Source organism: Diabrotica virgifera, chromosome 1 (assembly GCF_917563875.1).
Source record: "Diabrotica virgifera virgifera chromosome 1, PGI_DIABVI_V3a".
Lineage (NCBI taxonomy): Eukaryota > Metazoa > Arthropoda > Insecta > Coleoptera > Chrysomelidae > Diabrotica > Diabrotica virgifera.
The window spans coordinates 159032885-159050012 of NC_065443.1; the positions used below are offsets into that span (position 1 = coordinate 159032885).

General features: G+C 31.5%; 1 protein-coding gene across 1 annotated transcript in view; it reads left to right on the forward strand.

Moving 5' to 3' along the window:
- Positions 1-12687: 12687 nt before the first annotated feature.
- The window catches only part of LOC114332013 (probable dimethyladenosine transferase), a 56676-nt gene continuing 52235 nt past the window's right edge, over positions 12688-17128 (forward strand). The window contains exon 1 of the mRNA XM_028281711.2: positions 12688-13182. Coding sequence (XP_028137512.1) covers positions 12906-13182 — 277 coding nt within the window. The 5' untranslated portion in view covers positions 12688-12905. The remainder of the gene's footprint in view (positions 13183-17128) is intronic.

The window sequence follows — 17128 nt, forward strand, 5'->3', positions numbered from 1 at the left end:
ACTTTATTTTAATATGTTTAATATTTTTGCCTTTCAGTTTCTCCTCTGTGGCGTTCCTATTACCATTTGTTTACAATCTGTGTTTGTGTTTCCTATTTGTATATAACACCTTAACCTCAAATTTTTAAAAGTCAGGAAAAAATGATACCATCTCACGCAAATGTCAGCGGCCCTGATATGGTTTAGAACCAGATTACATCACGGTCGCCAACAAATAGTGCTGGCGAATCGCCTCGTAGCGAAGCCATAAAAAAAGAGAAGAAGAAGAAGACATTTGTCTTGTACAGGATCGGCGTTTGTTGTCACAGTTGTTTGTTTGGCTTGGCTTGGCGTTAGTATTTTGTTTTTGTATCAGTTTGTAGCTCATAATATTTTGTATATACTTATTTTCTATATATATATATATATATATATATATATATATATATATATATATATATATATATTTTCTTATATAGCCTACAACTATTAATTGTTATTTTCCAACATTTATACAATTTAATTCTTTTTGAGATATCTTGATTATGTGAATTAATTATTTTAAGTTTTTTCATGAACTATAAACTATCGTATAAAAAATTAATTTTGTATTTATTGGGATTTCACAAAGAATTTGAATCTAAAATATACAAATTCTCTAACCTTTCTTTGACCTCTACTGTACCAAATGCATCTGCAGGAAGAGCACAAAGTCATATTTTATATGTGTTCATTCCACAAGCCACGTGCTGTGTTTAAAAAGTTGAGAATTCAATACTCACAAAAACTTCCATAAAGTACTTTTATCAGCAAACCTAAATTAAATTTAATAAACTATGTTTCATTAAATTGTTTCTGTAGTTTGTATAAAACAATAACTTAGGTCAAATATATAAAACAATTTATGACTGACTACTTGAAATTCAGGATTTTTAGGAGTAACATTATATAATTTAGCTAATAGGGCTTTTCATCGATTGTCATTTGTTTCGAGCTTCTGTCATGTGTCACATGATATTAATATATCTACGCCATACGTCCTTGGTTTCTATCATTGTTATTACCAATAACGTATGACGTAGATATATTAATATTATGTGACACATGACAGAAGCTCGAAACAAATGACTGTGAATAAAAAGCCCTATTCAAAAAGTTTGATCCAATATCACTTGAAATTGTTTCAACATTCAAGTTAATGCTTGATAATTGACAATACACTCTTCATAATAGGTTTACATTCTCTTGATTATACTTGCGTTCCAACAAAAAAAGCTAAAGGCTGCTTTCATATGGAATATAAGCTTCTGACCATAATGATCAAAACGTTTCCATATATATATATATATATTAATTAATATATTAATTAAAAAATTACTTTTTCTCTTTTCTCGATTGCTTATTAGTTTTTATTGTATACTATATATATTTTTTCAGTTATTACATCTTTATATTTATAGAAATAAAATAGTACAATACTTATTGGTTTTTTATTTATTTACCCCGATATTCGACTTTAAAGAATGTACTGGCTGGTTTTGGCTGGAATGTACGGAATGTTTTGGCTGGTTTCCAAGACAATAAAAATTGAAAATATTGACATTCGATTTTAACATACAGTTTCTTGTTGTTGATCACGAACATTTGTCATCCAAAAAGAATTGGATTCCGTGACGGTTACAACGGCTGTTATTTTTCGATTAGTTTACGAAATAACGAATATAATGAATTAGGAAATACCTCGACAAACAAGTAATTGGTCCTAGGTTTTCACCCAAAGTAATCGAAAGTAGAACTGGAAGTCGATATTGGAACTCTTCGTGTAACTTTGCGTCGATTGATCTACGATTTTACTAATTTTGTCATCTTGTTTTACATTCATATCATATTTTGAGTGACTTTAAAGCAGTACCTACGGTTGTAACTCTAAAACCGAAGTCCGATGTCAAATTTCTCATCTTTAGTACCATCCATGGGTTATAAGCTTTCATTCGACACCTCATTTGTCATTCTATCTGTATTAGTAACTGAGGAATTGTATTCGCGGTCGGACGAACAGACAGTCATGAAACCAGAAGTATATATTTGTTCTCGTCTTGCGAATGCGCGTCGAATAATATATCACTTGTGCTATTGCGGTGACTTTAAAAGAGTACTTCCGGTCGCATTTCTAAAACCGGAAGTCCTAGGTCAAATTTCCCACCTTTAGTACCATCCATGTATTATGAGCTTTCATTCGACACCTCATTTGTGATTCTACCTGGTATAGTGAGGGCGGAGTTTCATTTCCGGTCGGACGGACAGACAGTCTAGGTCAAATGTCTCACCTTGAGTACTATCCATGGATTATAAGCTTTCATTTGATACCTCATTTGTCATTCTACCTGGTATAGTGACTGAAGGAGTTATATTCGCGGTCGGAAGGACAGACAGCCTATTAGGTCACACCAAGTCGTTCAAATTCTCACCAACTTGTTCACACTTTTTCAAAATTGGTGAAAACAACAAATTATATTTTGTATCGTTGTATCAATATAAGCCAAAAAGAATAATCAGTGAATGTCACGCTACTATAATATATTTTATTATTGGTCTTTCAATGCTAAAATCAGGATAAAAAAGGTATTTTATCCATGGTTTTAATCAATATAATTCTCACCATTACTTTGTGTTGTATTTGCAACCTTTTGTAAATCAAAAATAATTCCACCATATTAAGAATGTCAACAAAAGCCGGCCCTGCATGCAACCTTTCTCTCAGTGCAACTAAAATTTTATTGATACACGCCAGAAATGTGCGAGACTTTTCTCAGTGTACTCGCGTGTACACTTGCCAACTCGATACTAAAATCAAAGAATACATATCTCCCAAGAACCGACACAAACGGATTATCTATGAACTAAATTTTTATGCGCATGTGCCAGATCGGCCATTTCTCAATTTGTATGAATAGCAAATAATTTTGGTGACATTTGTCTTGTACAGGATCGGCGTTTGTTGTCACAGTTGTTTGTTTGGCTTGGCTTGGCGTTAGTATTTTGTTTTTGTATCAGTTTGTAGCTCATAATATGTTGTATAGACTTATTTTCTATATATATTTTCTTATATAGCCTACAACTATTAATTGTTATTTTCCAACATTTATACAATTTAATTCTTTTTGAGATATCTTGATTATGTGAATTAATTATTTTAAGCTTTTTCATGAACTATAAACTCTCGTATAAAAAATTAATTTTGTATTTATTGGGATTTCACAAAGAATTTGAATCTAAAATATCAGACAAATTCTCTAACCTTTCTTTGACCTCTACTGTACCAAATGCATCTGCAGGAAGAGCACAAAGTCATATTTTATATGTGTTCATTCCACAAGCAACGTGCTGTGTTTAAAAAGTTGAGAATCCAATACTCACAAAAACTTCCATAAAGTACTTTTATCAGCAAACCTAAATTAAATTTAATAAACTATGTTTCATTAAATTGTTTCTGTAGTTTGTATAAAACAATAACTTAGGTCAAATATATAAAACAATTTATGACTGACTACTTGAAATTCAGGATTTTCAGGAGTAACATTATATAATTTAGCTAATTCAAAAAGTTTGATCCAATATCACTTGAAATTGTTTCAACATTCAAGTTAATGCTTGATAATTGACAATACACTCTTCATAATAGGTTTACATTCTCTTGATTATACTTGCGTTCCAACAAAAAAGCTAAAGACTGCTTTCATATGGAATATAAGCTTCTGACCATAATGATCAAAACGTTTCCATATATATATTAAATAAAAAAATCACTTTTTCTCTTTTCTCGATTGCTTATTAGTTTTTATTGTATACTATATATATTTTTTCAGTTATTACATCTTTATATTTATAGAAATAAAATAATACAATACTTATTGGTTTTTTATTTATTTACCCCGATATTCGACTTTAAAGAATGTACTGGCTGGTTTTGGCTGGAATGTACGGAATGTTTTGGCTGGTTTCCAAGACAATAAAAATTGAAAATATTGACATTCGATTTTAACATCACTGTGTCTAGGTACACGCTAACGTGTACGCAAATAAAAAAGTTAGGTACACGCTTAAACCTCATCAAGTCAGTGACGTCATTATTTAGCGTGTACTATGACTGGGTTTTTTGGTACACGCTAATTTGAGCCGCGTGTATGCTGTGGTATTAAGTATCTGTAATATGTAAGTATCGCGAGTGTCAGAATTTGGTTAGAATTTGTCTAATCGCGTTATGTTTACAGTTTAATATTGATTTGTAAAGAGTTTCCTAATTTTTACTTGTTTAGTGTTTTTTTTTAATTAAGTATGAAGTGTGGACAATTATTTAGTTCTTTTATAAGTTTAACAGCATTCTAAAACAGTATGAAAAAGATAAGAGACAAAAATTCGTAATTAAGGGTAGCAGAAATAATAAGATAAACTATACGGGGCGATTGATTTGTGTGATAAAGCTCAGTAGATCCGCTATAGTAATAGATAGCAATAAAAGTTAGTAACAAAAATTTTAGCAAACTTTGAGCTTCATATTAAAAAATTACTAAAATTAGTCAGAATGTTACAGCGCGTTCATCGATAATATAGTGGCAGACCAAACTTATGTTTTTTAAATGGAAATGGAACATCCTATATTTTATTTTATGTTCTAAATCTTCTTAACTTCCATATAACAAAAATATAAAGGTTTATTATGTTATACAGGGTATTTACAAAGTTATAACCAATTTTCTATGAAAATCATAACAAGTTCAACTCCCTGTATAAATAAAAATAAACACCACAGCAAAAATAAACACCAATAAAAACTGGTATAATTAACTTACGTATAAAAATTATTTTAGCAGTATTTTGTATATAATGTCATGTTAACTAATATTTATTTTGCTAACCTGAATATATATACTTTTATAAACAGTTGTTTTATTACAATTAAGTTTGAAACATCTGAATAGTTTTGCTTCCCTTCCCCTTCCCTTAATAAAAATATTTTCTATCAAATAAACAACAAACACTAAGGCCCGGTATTTTATGTCTCGATTAACAGCCGGTTAGTTAACCGGGACCTCTTTAGGGTCTCTTGCGTTGTAATAAATGCAATTATAATTATTATTATCCTTATTTATAATTATATTTAATAATACTTGTAATTGCCTTTATTACAACGCAAGAGACCCTAAAGAGGTCCCGATTAAACCCCAGTTACCTAACCGGCTGTTAATCGAGATATAAAGTACCGGGCCTAAACATATCAAAATAGCGTGTACCAAAATATAAAGTCACTGCGCACGCTAAATAATGACGTCACTGGCTTGATGAAGTTTAATTCGCGTGTACCTAACTTTTTTATTTGCGTACACGTTAGCGTGTACCTAGACACAGCGTTTTAACATACAGTTTCTTGTTGTTGATCACGAACATTTGTCATCCAAAAAGAATTGGATTCCGTGACGGTTACAACGGCTGTTATTTTTCGATTATTTTACGAAATAACGAATATAATGAATTAGGAAATACCTCGACAAACAAGTAATTGGTCCTAGGTTTTCACCCAAAGTAATCGAAAGTAGAACTGGAAGTCGATATTGGAACTCTTCGTGTAACTTTGCGTCGATTGATCTACGATTTTACTAATTTTGTCATCTTGTTTTACATTCATATCATATTTTGAGTGACTTTAAAGCAGTACCTACGGTTGTAACTCTAAAACCGAAGTCCGATGTCAAATTTCTCATCTTTAATACCATCCATGGGTTATAAGCTTTCATTCGACACCTCATTTGTCATTCTATCTGTATTAGTAACTGAGGAGTTGTATTCGCGGTCGGACGGACAGTCATGAAACCAGAAGTATATATTTGTTCTCGTCTTGCGAATGCACGTCGAATAATATATCACTTGTGCTATTGCGGTGACTTTAAAAGAGTACTTCCGGTCGCATTTCTAAAACCGGAAGTCCTAGGTCAAATTTCCCACCTTTAGTACCATCCATGTATTATGAGCTTTCATTCGACACCTCATTTGTGATTCTACCTGGTATAGTGACGGAGGAATTACATTTCCGGTCGGACGGACGGACAGTCTAGGTCAAATGTCTCACCTTGAGTACCATCCATGGATTATAAGCTTTCATTTGACACCTAATTTGTCATTCTACCTGGTATAGTGACTGAAGGAGTTATATTCGCGGTCGGACGGACAGACAGCCTATTAGGTCACACCAAGTCGTTCAAATTCTCACCAACTTGTTCATACTTTTTCAAAATTGGTGAAAACAACAAATTATATTTTGTATCGTATCAATATAAGCCAAAAAGAATAATTAGTGAATGTCACGCCACTATAATATATTTTATTATTGGTCTTTCAATGCTAAAATCAGGATAAAAAAAGGTATTTTATCCATGGTTTTAATCAATATAATTCTCACCATTACTTTGTGTTGTATTTGCAACCTTTTGTAAATCAAAAATAATTCCACCATATTATGAATGTCAACAAAAGCCGGCCCTGCATGCAACTTTTCTCTCAGTGCAACTAAAATTTTATTGATACACGCCAGAAATGTGCGAGACTTTTCTCAGTGTACTCGCGTGTACACTTGCCAACTCGATACTAAAATTAAGTACATGCTAACAACAAAAGAATCGCCGTCCGTGTCGGTTCTTGTGAGAGATATGTATTCTTTGCTAAAATTAAGTACATGCTAACAACAAAAGAATCGCCGTCCGTGTCGGTTCTTGTGAGAGATATGTATTCTTTGACCTCAACAAATAATAATAAACAAAAAGCTCTACTTCCACTTCCCGCCAAATGGACACAGGTTGGTGACACTGAATTCACGCCAAATAAATGAAAAAATAGAACAATTTTATTTTTCTTCACGTGAAGTTTATAACGAACAAACTTAGATGTCAAAGTGTGCTTTTACACGTCAAATTTGGCCTTGAATAACTTTGTCAATTTATTGTTCAATTTATTGTTGATGTAAAGTGGACTTAAGATAGTGAATAAACTGCACTGAAGAATGCACTCCTACGCAGGCCAATAAAAAGAAGACGTAAAGATGTACTAATGTCACTGAGTGTCACTGTCAGTTGTCAGTGTCAAGTTACAAAGATATTTGACATTTTATAACGGACTTCTGTATGAGCTTTCGTAACGTTCGGTTGTGTGACAGTTCAGTGTGGAAGTGATAATTCAAAAAAAACGCAGGCGGCAAAAACAAAATAGGAACTACATAATAGAGGTAACTAACAAATTTCCTATCTGTTGAATTCCTAAATTTCCTGTACTTTCTTTGAATAAAATAAATTATACATTATCTAGTTAGGTAAAAAAGAGACAGCTTTGCATTACAGGGTTAATTATGGGGGACTCTACGGGGGGGGCTAACCCCCCCGGTGATGAGGAGATGTTAGATAATATAGAAAACATTGAAAATAATAGTAGTTTAAATAATACACCATTACTTGATAGCAATGCTAATTCAATCACTAATAATAACAATGAAATAAAAAAAGGAAAAAAACATTTCTATTATCAGTACACTGATACCGGTCCCTTTGAGGTATTTATGGAGTCAAAAGGCGATAACGTCGGTAATTATAGTTTTTTGAAATTAGCAAAATACATAAATGACAAAAAAATCGAGAATGTACTTAAACTTAGCAAAAAAGGAAAAAACCGAATTAGCGTTGCTTTCAAGAAATGGGAGGATGCTAATAAATTTGTTTTAAATGACGTGGTCAGAAATGATGGATATGAATTGTTTATTCCGGCAAATAACGTAACATGTAGGGGAGTCGTTAATAATGTAGATACTAGTATATCGGATGCAGATCTAATCAAATTTTCGGGATTGGCTTCGGTCAACATTAAAGTACTAGAAATAAGACGATTTAAACGGAAGTCTAAATATGACACAGAGAAATATATTGATACAGAAACGGTCGCATTTACCTTTTCGGGAAAAGTAATCCCGAAGGAAGTGAATATATATGGGATCCCTTTTAGGGTAAAACCATACATGATACCAGTGGTTCAATGTTATCGGTGTTTTCTTTTTGGACACACAAAAAATCTTTGTAGAGGGGGAGAAAAATGCAAAAACTGCGCGGAAAAAATACATGAAGGGGATTGTTCGATGAAATGTTTACATTGTAATAGCAGCTTTCATATAAGTACCTATGAGGAGTGTCCAGAGTATGTGAGACAGCGGAATATTAAGGCTGTCATGTCTCTGGACAATCTTTCATACTACGAGGCATGCGAGAGATTTCCTTATGTTTCTACTAGAAAATCGCAAGAGAATAATATATTCAGAATGAGCCAGGAGGAATTCCCAACATTACATAAAACTCAAACAAATAATTTAGAGACAATTCCCATCAATATGCGATGGATAGAAAATGTAAAGAGTAACCCTGAACACCTGTTTAGTAGAAAAATTGAGAATAACTCAAACAAAAATAAAAGAAAGGCTAATGAAACAAATAAGACATACAATAAAGAAGTACACAATCAATATTTATTATCTCCAAATGGGAGAAGCGAAGAGAGAGCTCGTGCAGTAAACAATGAGACTCCTGGATGTTCCCGTACAGAGCAACTAGAGAGGGACACAGAAAAAACACTGAATGCGATATTAAAAAAACTAGATTGGAAACATAAGGAACATATAATCAATTACTTGAACCAGCTATTTATACATGAAAGCTCATCGAACCAAAAGTTGCTAGATTTAGATGGATATCAAGAATCCACTTATTATCCAATGGAACATAAAAAGTTTAAGCAGTAACTATAACAGTCTGAAATATTTCATAAGCGAACATAGACCCAAATTAATTCTATTAAATGAAACTTGGCTAAAAAATAATCATCACTTCTATCTAAGAGGATATGAAATACATAGGTTGGATCGAGGGGATGGTTATGGTGGCCTAGCTACTGTGGTTCATAATAGTCTGGATCACAAAATAGTATATAGGTATAATAATAATGTTAGTAAAATTCAAATTTTAGCAACAAAAATAATAGATTGGGACATTACAGTTATTAACATTTATATCCATCCTAGGGCAAAAATAAATTTAAATAGTTGGGTTGGACGCATAAATAAAATCAGGGGAAATAAAATTTTAATGGGGGATATGAATGCACATAATGCACTTTGGGGAAGTCAAGTGTCTGTTAATGTTAATGGAAGAATAATTGCTGAATCCTTAGAGGATTTGGATCTAGTTTGCTGCAATGATGGGAGACCCACGCGGATTACCCTACCTGGACAGAATGCCTCAGCGGTAGACCTAACACTAATTTCCTCGGAAATTGCAAATATATGCCAATGGGATGTGTTAGAGGATTCTGGAGGCAGTGATCATTTTCCAACTTCTTGCAAAATCGCAATTGTAAATGAAAATATAGTAACACAAAAAAGTCATAAAAGAAATACAAAGAATGTCAATTGGGAGAATTATGCTTCAAAAATAGAAGACTTGATGAAGAATGGGTGTGAAGACTATAATTCATTTACACAAATTATGGAAATGGTGAGTGATGAGGAAATACCTCTCTCGAAAACAGAAAAATCTATAAGAAAAAAGAAAAGCCCTCCCTGGTGGGATAAGGAATGCTCTAATTTAATAAAAACAAGAAAAGAAAAAATTAAAAAATATAAGGAAGAAGCAAGCAATGAAAATTATATTGAAATCAAAAAAATATTTGCATACAGTAAAAAAATATTTAAAACAAAAAAAAGAAATAGCTTCAAAAGCTTTTGCAATGGATTGACAAGGGACACTCCTCTATCTGAAATATGGCGAACAGTTAAGCTATTCTCCACATATCAAAATGCTGTAATCCCTGCTAAACTTCCCAACAAAAACATAGCTCAGAACATATTAAATAATTTGGCAATTGACATAACAGATCCTGAGTTCACGGTTACCCTAACTAACGAGGATGTGGAGGACATTTCAAGGCAAGAAATAATAAGTGTCATAAATAAAAAGGATAAGGCTACTGGCTTAGATCTTGTAACATATAGCATGATAAACAGACTTCCCCTAGTGGCGCTAGATGCATTGTCAAAAATATTTAATCAAATAGTTAAAAGAAACACAGGTTTTCCACAAGAATGGAAAAACACCCTTGTCATTCCCTTTTTAAAACCCAATAGAGACCCTTTATGTGAGGATAATTATAGAAACATAGCTCTAGAGTCATGTGTAGGCAAAATTTTGCAAAATATAATTAAATTAAGAATAGAACAAATAACGGAAAAAAAATCGATACTAAGCCCTAAGCAGTTAGGTTTCAGAAGAAACAAAGGGTGCAACGATAACTTAGCTTTAACAATTAATTATATTAGAACTGGATTTAGTAAAAATTTAAATACAATTGGAATTTTTTTGGATATCAGTAGGGCATATGATACAGTCAATATATATTTGCTATATAAATACTTATTAAAGTATGACATCCCAATAACTTATGCAAACTTGATCTTGCAATTTTTGCTCAACAGAAATATCTACGTTAAAGACAAATCAAATAATATATTAGGCCCAATGCAAGCATCCACTGGATTGCCTCAAGGGTCTCCACTCAGTCCAATATTATTCAATCTCTATACTAGATCCCTACATGATTTAATAAACCATGAGATGGAGTGTTTTCAGTATGCAGATGATTTTGTAATTCTGGTGCAAGGATCTGATATATACAAGCTAATTAATTCCTTAAATACCCATATAATAAATTTACAGGAGTGGTTTGAGAAACACAACTTTAAAATTTCAGCACACAAATCAAAAGCAATAATATTTAGAAAAAGAAGTCAGGCTTATAACTTCCCACATTTGATATATCAAAATATGGAAATTCCATGGAAAAATGAAATAAAGTATCTGGGATTTCATTTACAGTGCAATTTGAATATGACAATTCAAATTAACGACATGATAACTAAAGCAAACAAAGGAATAAATGTCATGAGAGCAATTTGTGGTACAAAATGGGGAGCTGACCCGAACATTCTTTTGAGTTTATACAAAGGAATAGTTAGATCTCATTTAGATTACGCAGCCAATCTTTTAAACCCCTGCAGTAAAAGTTTGATGATGAGGTTGGAACAAGTACAGAATGTTGCCTTGAGAATCGTAACGGGTTGTCTACGTTCTACACCCATCTTAATATTGCAAGCAGAATGTTCAGTAACAACGTTACAAGTTAGAAGGGAGATACTAGCACATAAATATATACTCAAACAAATGCCGGAAAAAAACAATATCATAGTAAAGAGTCTAAATAAGCTAAACGAAGCAATAAATGCAAACAATAGATTCTGGAGGAACAAGGTCATACCAGATTACTCACTAGCATATACAAATATACTCAAAAAAACAAAAAACATAATTAGATATAAAATCAATCCTATATATGAGGTAGAAAGAAAAACTCTTCTATACCCCATTACAATTAAAAGTCTAGAATTTGAAAAATATGAAATTGAATCGAACGAAAGGTTCATAGCTAAATATGGTGGAATATATAATAATCATACCCACGTATATACAGATGGATCAATAGACCCACAAACAAATCAATCGGGATTTGGAATTTACATCCCAAGCATCAATTATAAATATTCGTCACGACTCCATAACTACACACAAATCTGCACAACTGAAATAATAGCGGTATACAAAGCCATGTCGGTATGTATTGAAAAGGAAATCATGAAAGCAGTGATCTTTGTAGATTCAAAAAGTGCCTTATCCAAAATATCTAGTCACAAATGGGACCAAATGGATTATGTAACTATAATGACCAAAAAACTACTGGTAGATGCAAATAATATGGGATTTTCAATAGGATTAGAATGGGTACCGGGACATCAGGGGATTAAAGGCAACGAGGTGGCAGATAGCTTGGCCAATATTGGGAGAGAATTAAGAGTACCATATGATGTAAAAAACATCAGCACAGATATCTTTTGTGTTACAAAAAAGAACATCTTGACTCAATTTTACAATAACTGGTATTCCCAAATTAAAGGTAAATATCCGGACTATTGTGGACTGCAGGATAGTTTCCCTATAAAACCTTGGTATAACAAATGTGGATATTTGGGTAGGAACAATATTACTAACCTTAATCGTTTACGAAGTGGACATTGCAAAACTCCTTGTTATCTCCACAAAATAGGCAAAACGGAAACACCGATATGCGAATGCGGTACTATGGGAACATTGGTACACATCATCTTTGAGTGCCCCATAAATAAACATAAAGATATGGATTTGTATCTAGAACTAATAAAAGCTGGAATAGACAGTCCAATATCTTTACAGAGCATTTTATATAAACCCTCGAATAAAGTTATTAAGATAATCAATAAATTTATCAAATTTTTTCAAGTAGATCTATAGAATTTTCAAAAAATAATAATAATAACAATAACAATAAATAAATACTTCAGAAAATACAGGGAATCTCCTAAAATGTCAAAAATTATATTTGTATCCTTAAAATCCTTAATCCTAACCGAAGGTAGCCAGCCCTAAACCTATGTGAAAATGTTTGGAAGCTACCCCCAAACGAGAAAAGTCTTAAGTTAACCTTAAATGTTGTAACACTTTTCCCCCTCTATCTACAGAAAAACAAGAAGAAGGACAAGGAACACATAGGACCAAAAAAAAAATAGATCTGAAGTTGACAGGACACCTGGTTGTGCATTGCCTTGAGCAAGACGCGCATAACCAATAACATGTACTGGGTAAATGATTAAAAAAAATCGAAACCCAAAAAAAAGGAAGAAGAAGAAGAAGACATTTTATAACTAAACACATGTGCTTGTAAAGGTATTTAAAAGAAAATAAACAAACCAAATTAAAATGCCTAAAGTTAAAGTAGACAAAAAGAAAAAGTCACAAAATGGAGTTGTCAAGCAAGGTATTCTATTCAACAAAGATTTTGGTCAACATATTTTAAAAAATCCCATGGTAATAACATCAATGTTGGAAAAATCTGGTCTAAGACCCACTGATGTAGTTCTTGAAGTTGGTCCAGGTACTGGTAACATGACGGTTAAACTATTGGAGCAAGTAAAAAGAGTGACTGCATGTGAAATAGATCACAGATTAGTTGCCGAATTACAAAAGAGAGTCCAAGGTAAGTTTGTAATTTATCATCAAGATCCCTAACAACTTTATAATGAGACAACCTAAAATAAATGCATGCTACAGATGGTTGATAATAGTATGTAATTAGTTGATTATCAATAATATAGTTTCAATTAACATCACAAAACAAAATATAATTACTGCAACAGAACTAATTAACAATAAACAATGTTTATTTTGTTTTGACAACTAAATATTGGGACTATATCTTATCTATGTATTGTCTCTGAACAGCAAAAATATATACAGTACGTAAATCGTTCAGCTGGACATGGGGAATATACATTGAGGGAATTGTGGCAACTGTGCTAACCTGTGTTAGTTGAAGCTTCTGTTCGAGTACGATAGAATGAGTGAGTTTTGAAGCAAGGCTGTCCATAAATAAATGAAAAACAAATTTTATGATTAATGAGTTAATAATTTTACTTTTTTTTTAAACTAATTTCAAAACTAAACAGTTTTTCCATTCTCTTAGGCCAAAAATATTTAGCAACTACGTTGTCATATTTTGACGTTTATTTGTGCCAGTCGAAGTGAGTTGTCAATTTTGACGTTAATGCCCCTTAATGCTAACAACCATATTGCCATTGAGAGAGCTCAGTTGCCGCAGTTATCTCAATATAATACAATGTATGTATTTACCAGTGTTACCTTAGCCATAAATTTCATCCATCAATTTTTTTTTCATATTTTTACAAAAATTTGGTATACATTTATCAAAAATGAATATAACAGATAATATTGACAATAAAAATGTTATATATGTTATATATGTTTGGAAAAAAAATTTAAACGGGCGATGTATTGACGGTGAGAAGATAATGCCACTCAAAATCAAAAATCCTTTATGGATGGTACGTTAGTCAACTTTTTTTCTCAGTTTTTTGTTAAATTTTCAAAGTAAATATAATTAAGCATAACATATAAAAAAATCGTGATGGAGGTATTTTCCAAAACAAGCGAAAAAAATTCTGAAACTTAGATGTATTGCGCGGTATTCGTTAATACGTCTCAAATTCAAAAATCCTTTAGGGATGGTACGTTAGTCAACTTTTTTTCTCAGTTTTTTGTTAAATTCTCAAAGTAAATATAATACAGCATAACATATAAAAAAAACGTGATTGAGGTATTTTCCAAAACAAGCGAAAAAAATTCTGATACTTAGATGTATTGCGCGCTATTCGTTAATACGTCTCAAATTCAAAAATTTTTTATGGATGGATCGTTAGTCAACTTTTTTTCTCAGTTTTTTGTTAAATTCTCAAAGTAAATATAATTAAGAGGATCGGTACGTATTTTCGGCTGCAATGCTATTCAAATGGGGATTCATTTTTTTTTGAAATCCTGAGAAAACTAATAAGTATTTTTGAAAAATTTAAACGCAGAATGAAAGACTACGTTATTAGCGAGGGCCGAAAGTCCCTGAGAACTTCTATAATGTTTATTTTAATAAGTTACAGGGGTGAAAAAACTAAGAGAAAATTTAGTGTGATTTTTAATTTCAAATATCTCATTCAAAATAAACTTTTTATTTATTCTAAGGGACTTTCGGCCCTCGGTAATAATTTAGTCTTTCATTCTGCGTTTAAATTTTTCAAAAATATTTATTGGTTTTTTCAGGATTTGAAAAAAATGAACACAATGCCGTGGTAATATTTTCCAAATCTGTCTTTGTCTTACAACGCACTCAACCGAATATAATATTGTCAGCATATATTGTCAGTCAGACACTGACAATCAGTGACAATTTTAAATATTTGACATTGCATCGGGAATATTTTGAGAAATTGATTAAATTAGTGTATTTGATAAATAATTGATTTAAGACGTGAACTTAATAAAAAGTTATTTATTGTGTATTATTTGTGGAAGATCCAAGCAGAGAATACATCAGATATATCCTGTGATCCAAGTATTTTGTTGTTAGAGATGTTCAAAATTGTAAGCGTTCCAAAATAACAACATATTATTAAAAAATCACTTTAACACTTTTCCTCTTTTCTCGATTGATTATTAGTTTTTGTTGTACAAATAAATTATTACAATCACTGAAAACATAGTTAGTGAAAAAATTATCACATTTATTAATTGAATTAATAATTTGCAATTATAAAAATAACAGTTATCCAAGAACATTCAAAAGCCATCTCTTTAAATTAATTATGACATTTTCAAGTAGAATGACATTCTAGTAATGTTTACATATCCACACCAGTGTGAATTTTACTACACGTAATTTGCCGTGTAAAGATAGAAAAAGTAGGGATACACGTAAAATATTTGCGAATTATGTACCCATAGCATAACATATAAAAAAATCGTGATGGAGGTATTTTCCAAAACAAGCGAAAAAAATTCTGAAACTTAGATGTATTGCGCGCTATTCGTTAATACGTCTCAAATTCAAAAATCCTTTATGGATGGATCGTTAGTCAACTTTTTTTCTCAGTTTTTTGTTAAATTCTCGAAGTAAATATAATTAAGCATAATATATAAAAAAATCGTGATGGAGGCATTTTCCAAAACAAGCGAAAAAAATTCTGAAACTTAGATGTATTGCGCGGTATTCATTAATACGTCTCAAATTCAAAAATCCTTTATGGATGGATCGTTAGTCAACTTTTTTCTCAGTTTTTTGTTAAATTCTCAAAGTAAATATAATAAAGCATAACATATAAAAAGAACGTGATGGAGGTATTTTCCAAAACAAGAGAAAAAATTCTGAAACTTAGATGTATTGCGGGCTATTCGTTAATACGTCTCAAATTCAAAAATCCTTTATGGATGGATCGTTAGTCAACTTTTTTTCTCAGTTTTTTGTTAAATTCTCAAAGTAAATATAATAAAGCATAACATATAAAAAAAACGTGATGGAGGTATTTTTCAAAACAAGCGAAAAAAATTCTGAAACTTAGATGTACTGTGCGCTATTCGTTAATACGTCTCAAATTCAAAAATCCTTTATGTATGGTACGTTAGTCAACTTTTTTTCTCAGTTTTTTGTTAAATTCTTAAAGTAAATATAATAAAGCATAACATATAAAAAAAACGTGATGGAGGTATTTTCCAAAACAAGAGAAAAAAATTCTGAAACTTAGATGTATTGCGGGCTATTCGGTAATACGTCTCAAATTCAAAAATCTTTTATGGATGGATTTTTCTTCTCAGTTTTTTGTTAAATTCTCAAAGTAAATATAATTAAGCATAACATATAAAAAAATCGTGACGGACGTATTTTCCAAAACAAGCGAAAAAAATTCTGAAACTTAGATGTATTGCGCGGTATTCGTTAATACGTCTCAAATTCAAAAATCCTGTATGGCTGGATCGTTAGTCAACTTTTTTTCTCAGTTTTTTGTTAAATTCTCAAAGTAAATATAATAAAGCATAACATATAAAAAAACGTGATGGAGGTATTTTCCAAAACAAGAGAAAAAAATTCTGAAACTTAGATGTATTGCGGGCTATTCGGTAATACGTCTCAAATTCAAAAATCCTTTATGGATGGATCGTTAGTCAACTTTTTTTCTCAGTTTTTTTTAAATTCTCAAAGTAAATATAATAAAGCATAACATAAAAAAATCGTGATGGAGGTATTTTCCAAAACAAGCGAAAAAAATTCTGAAACTTAGATGTATTGCGCGGTATTCGTTAATACGTCTCAAATTCAAAAATCCTGTATGGATGGATCGTTAGTCAACTTTTTTTCTCAGTTTTTTGTTAAATTCTCAAAGTAAATATAATAAAGCATAACATAAAAAAATCGTGATGGAGGTATTTTCCAAAACAAGCGAAAAAAATTCTGAAACTTAGATGTATTGCGCGGTATTCGTTAATGCGTCTCAAATTTAAAAATCCTTTATGGATGGTACGTTAGTCAACTTTTTTTCTCAGTTTTTGTTAAATTCTCAAAGTAAATATAATAAAGCATAACA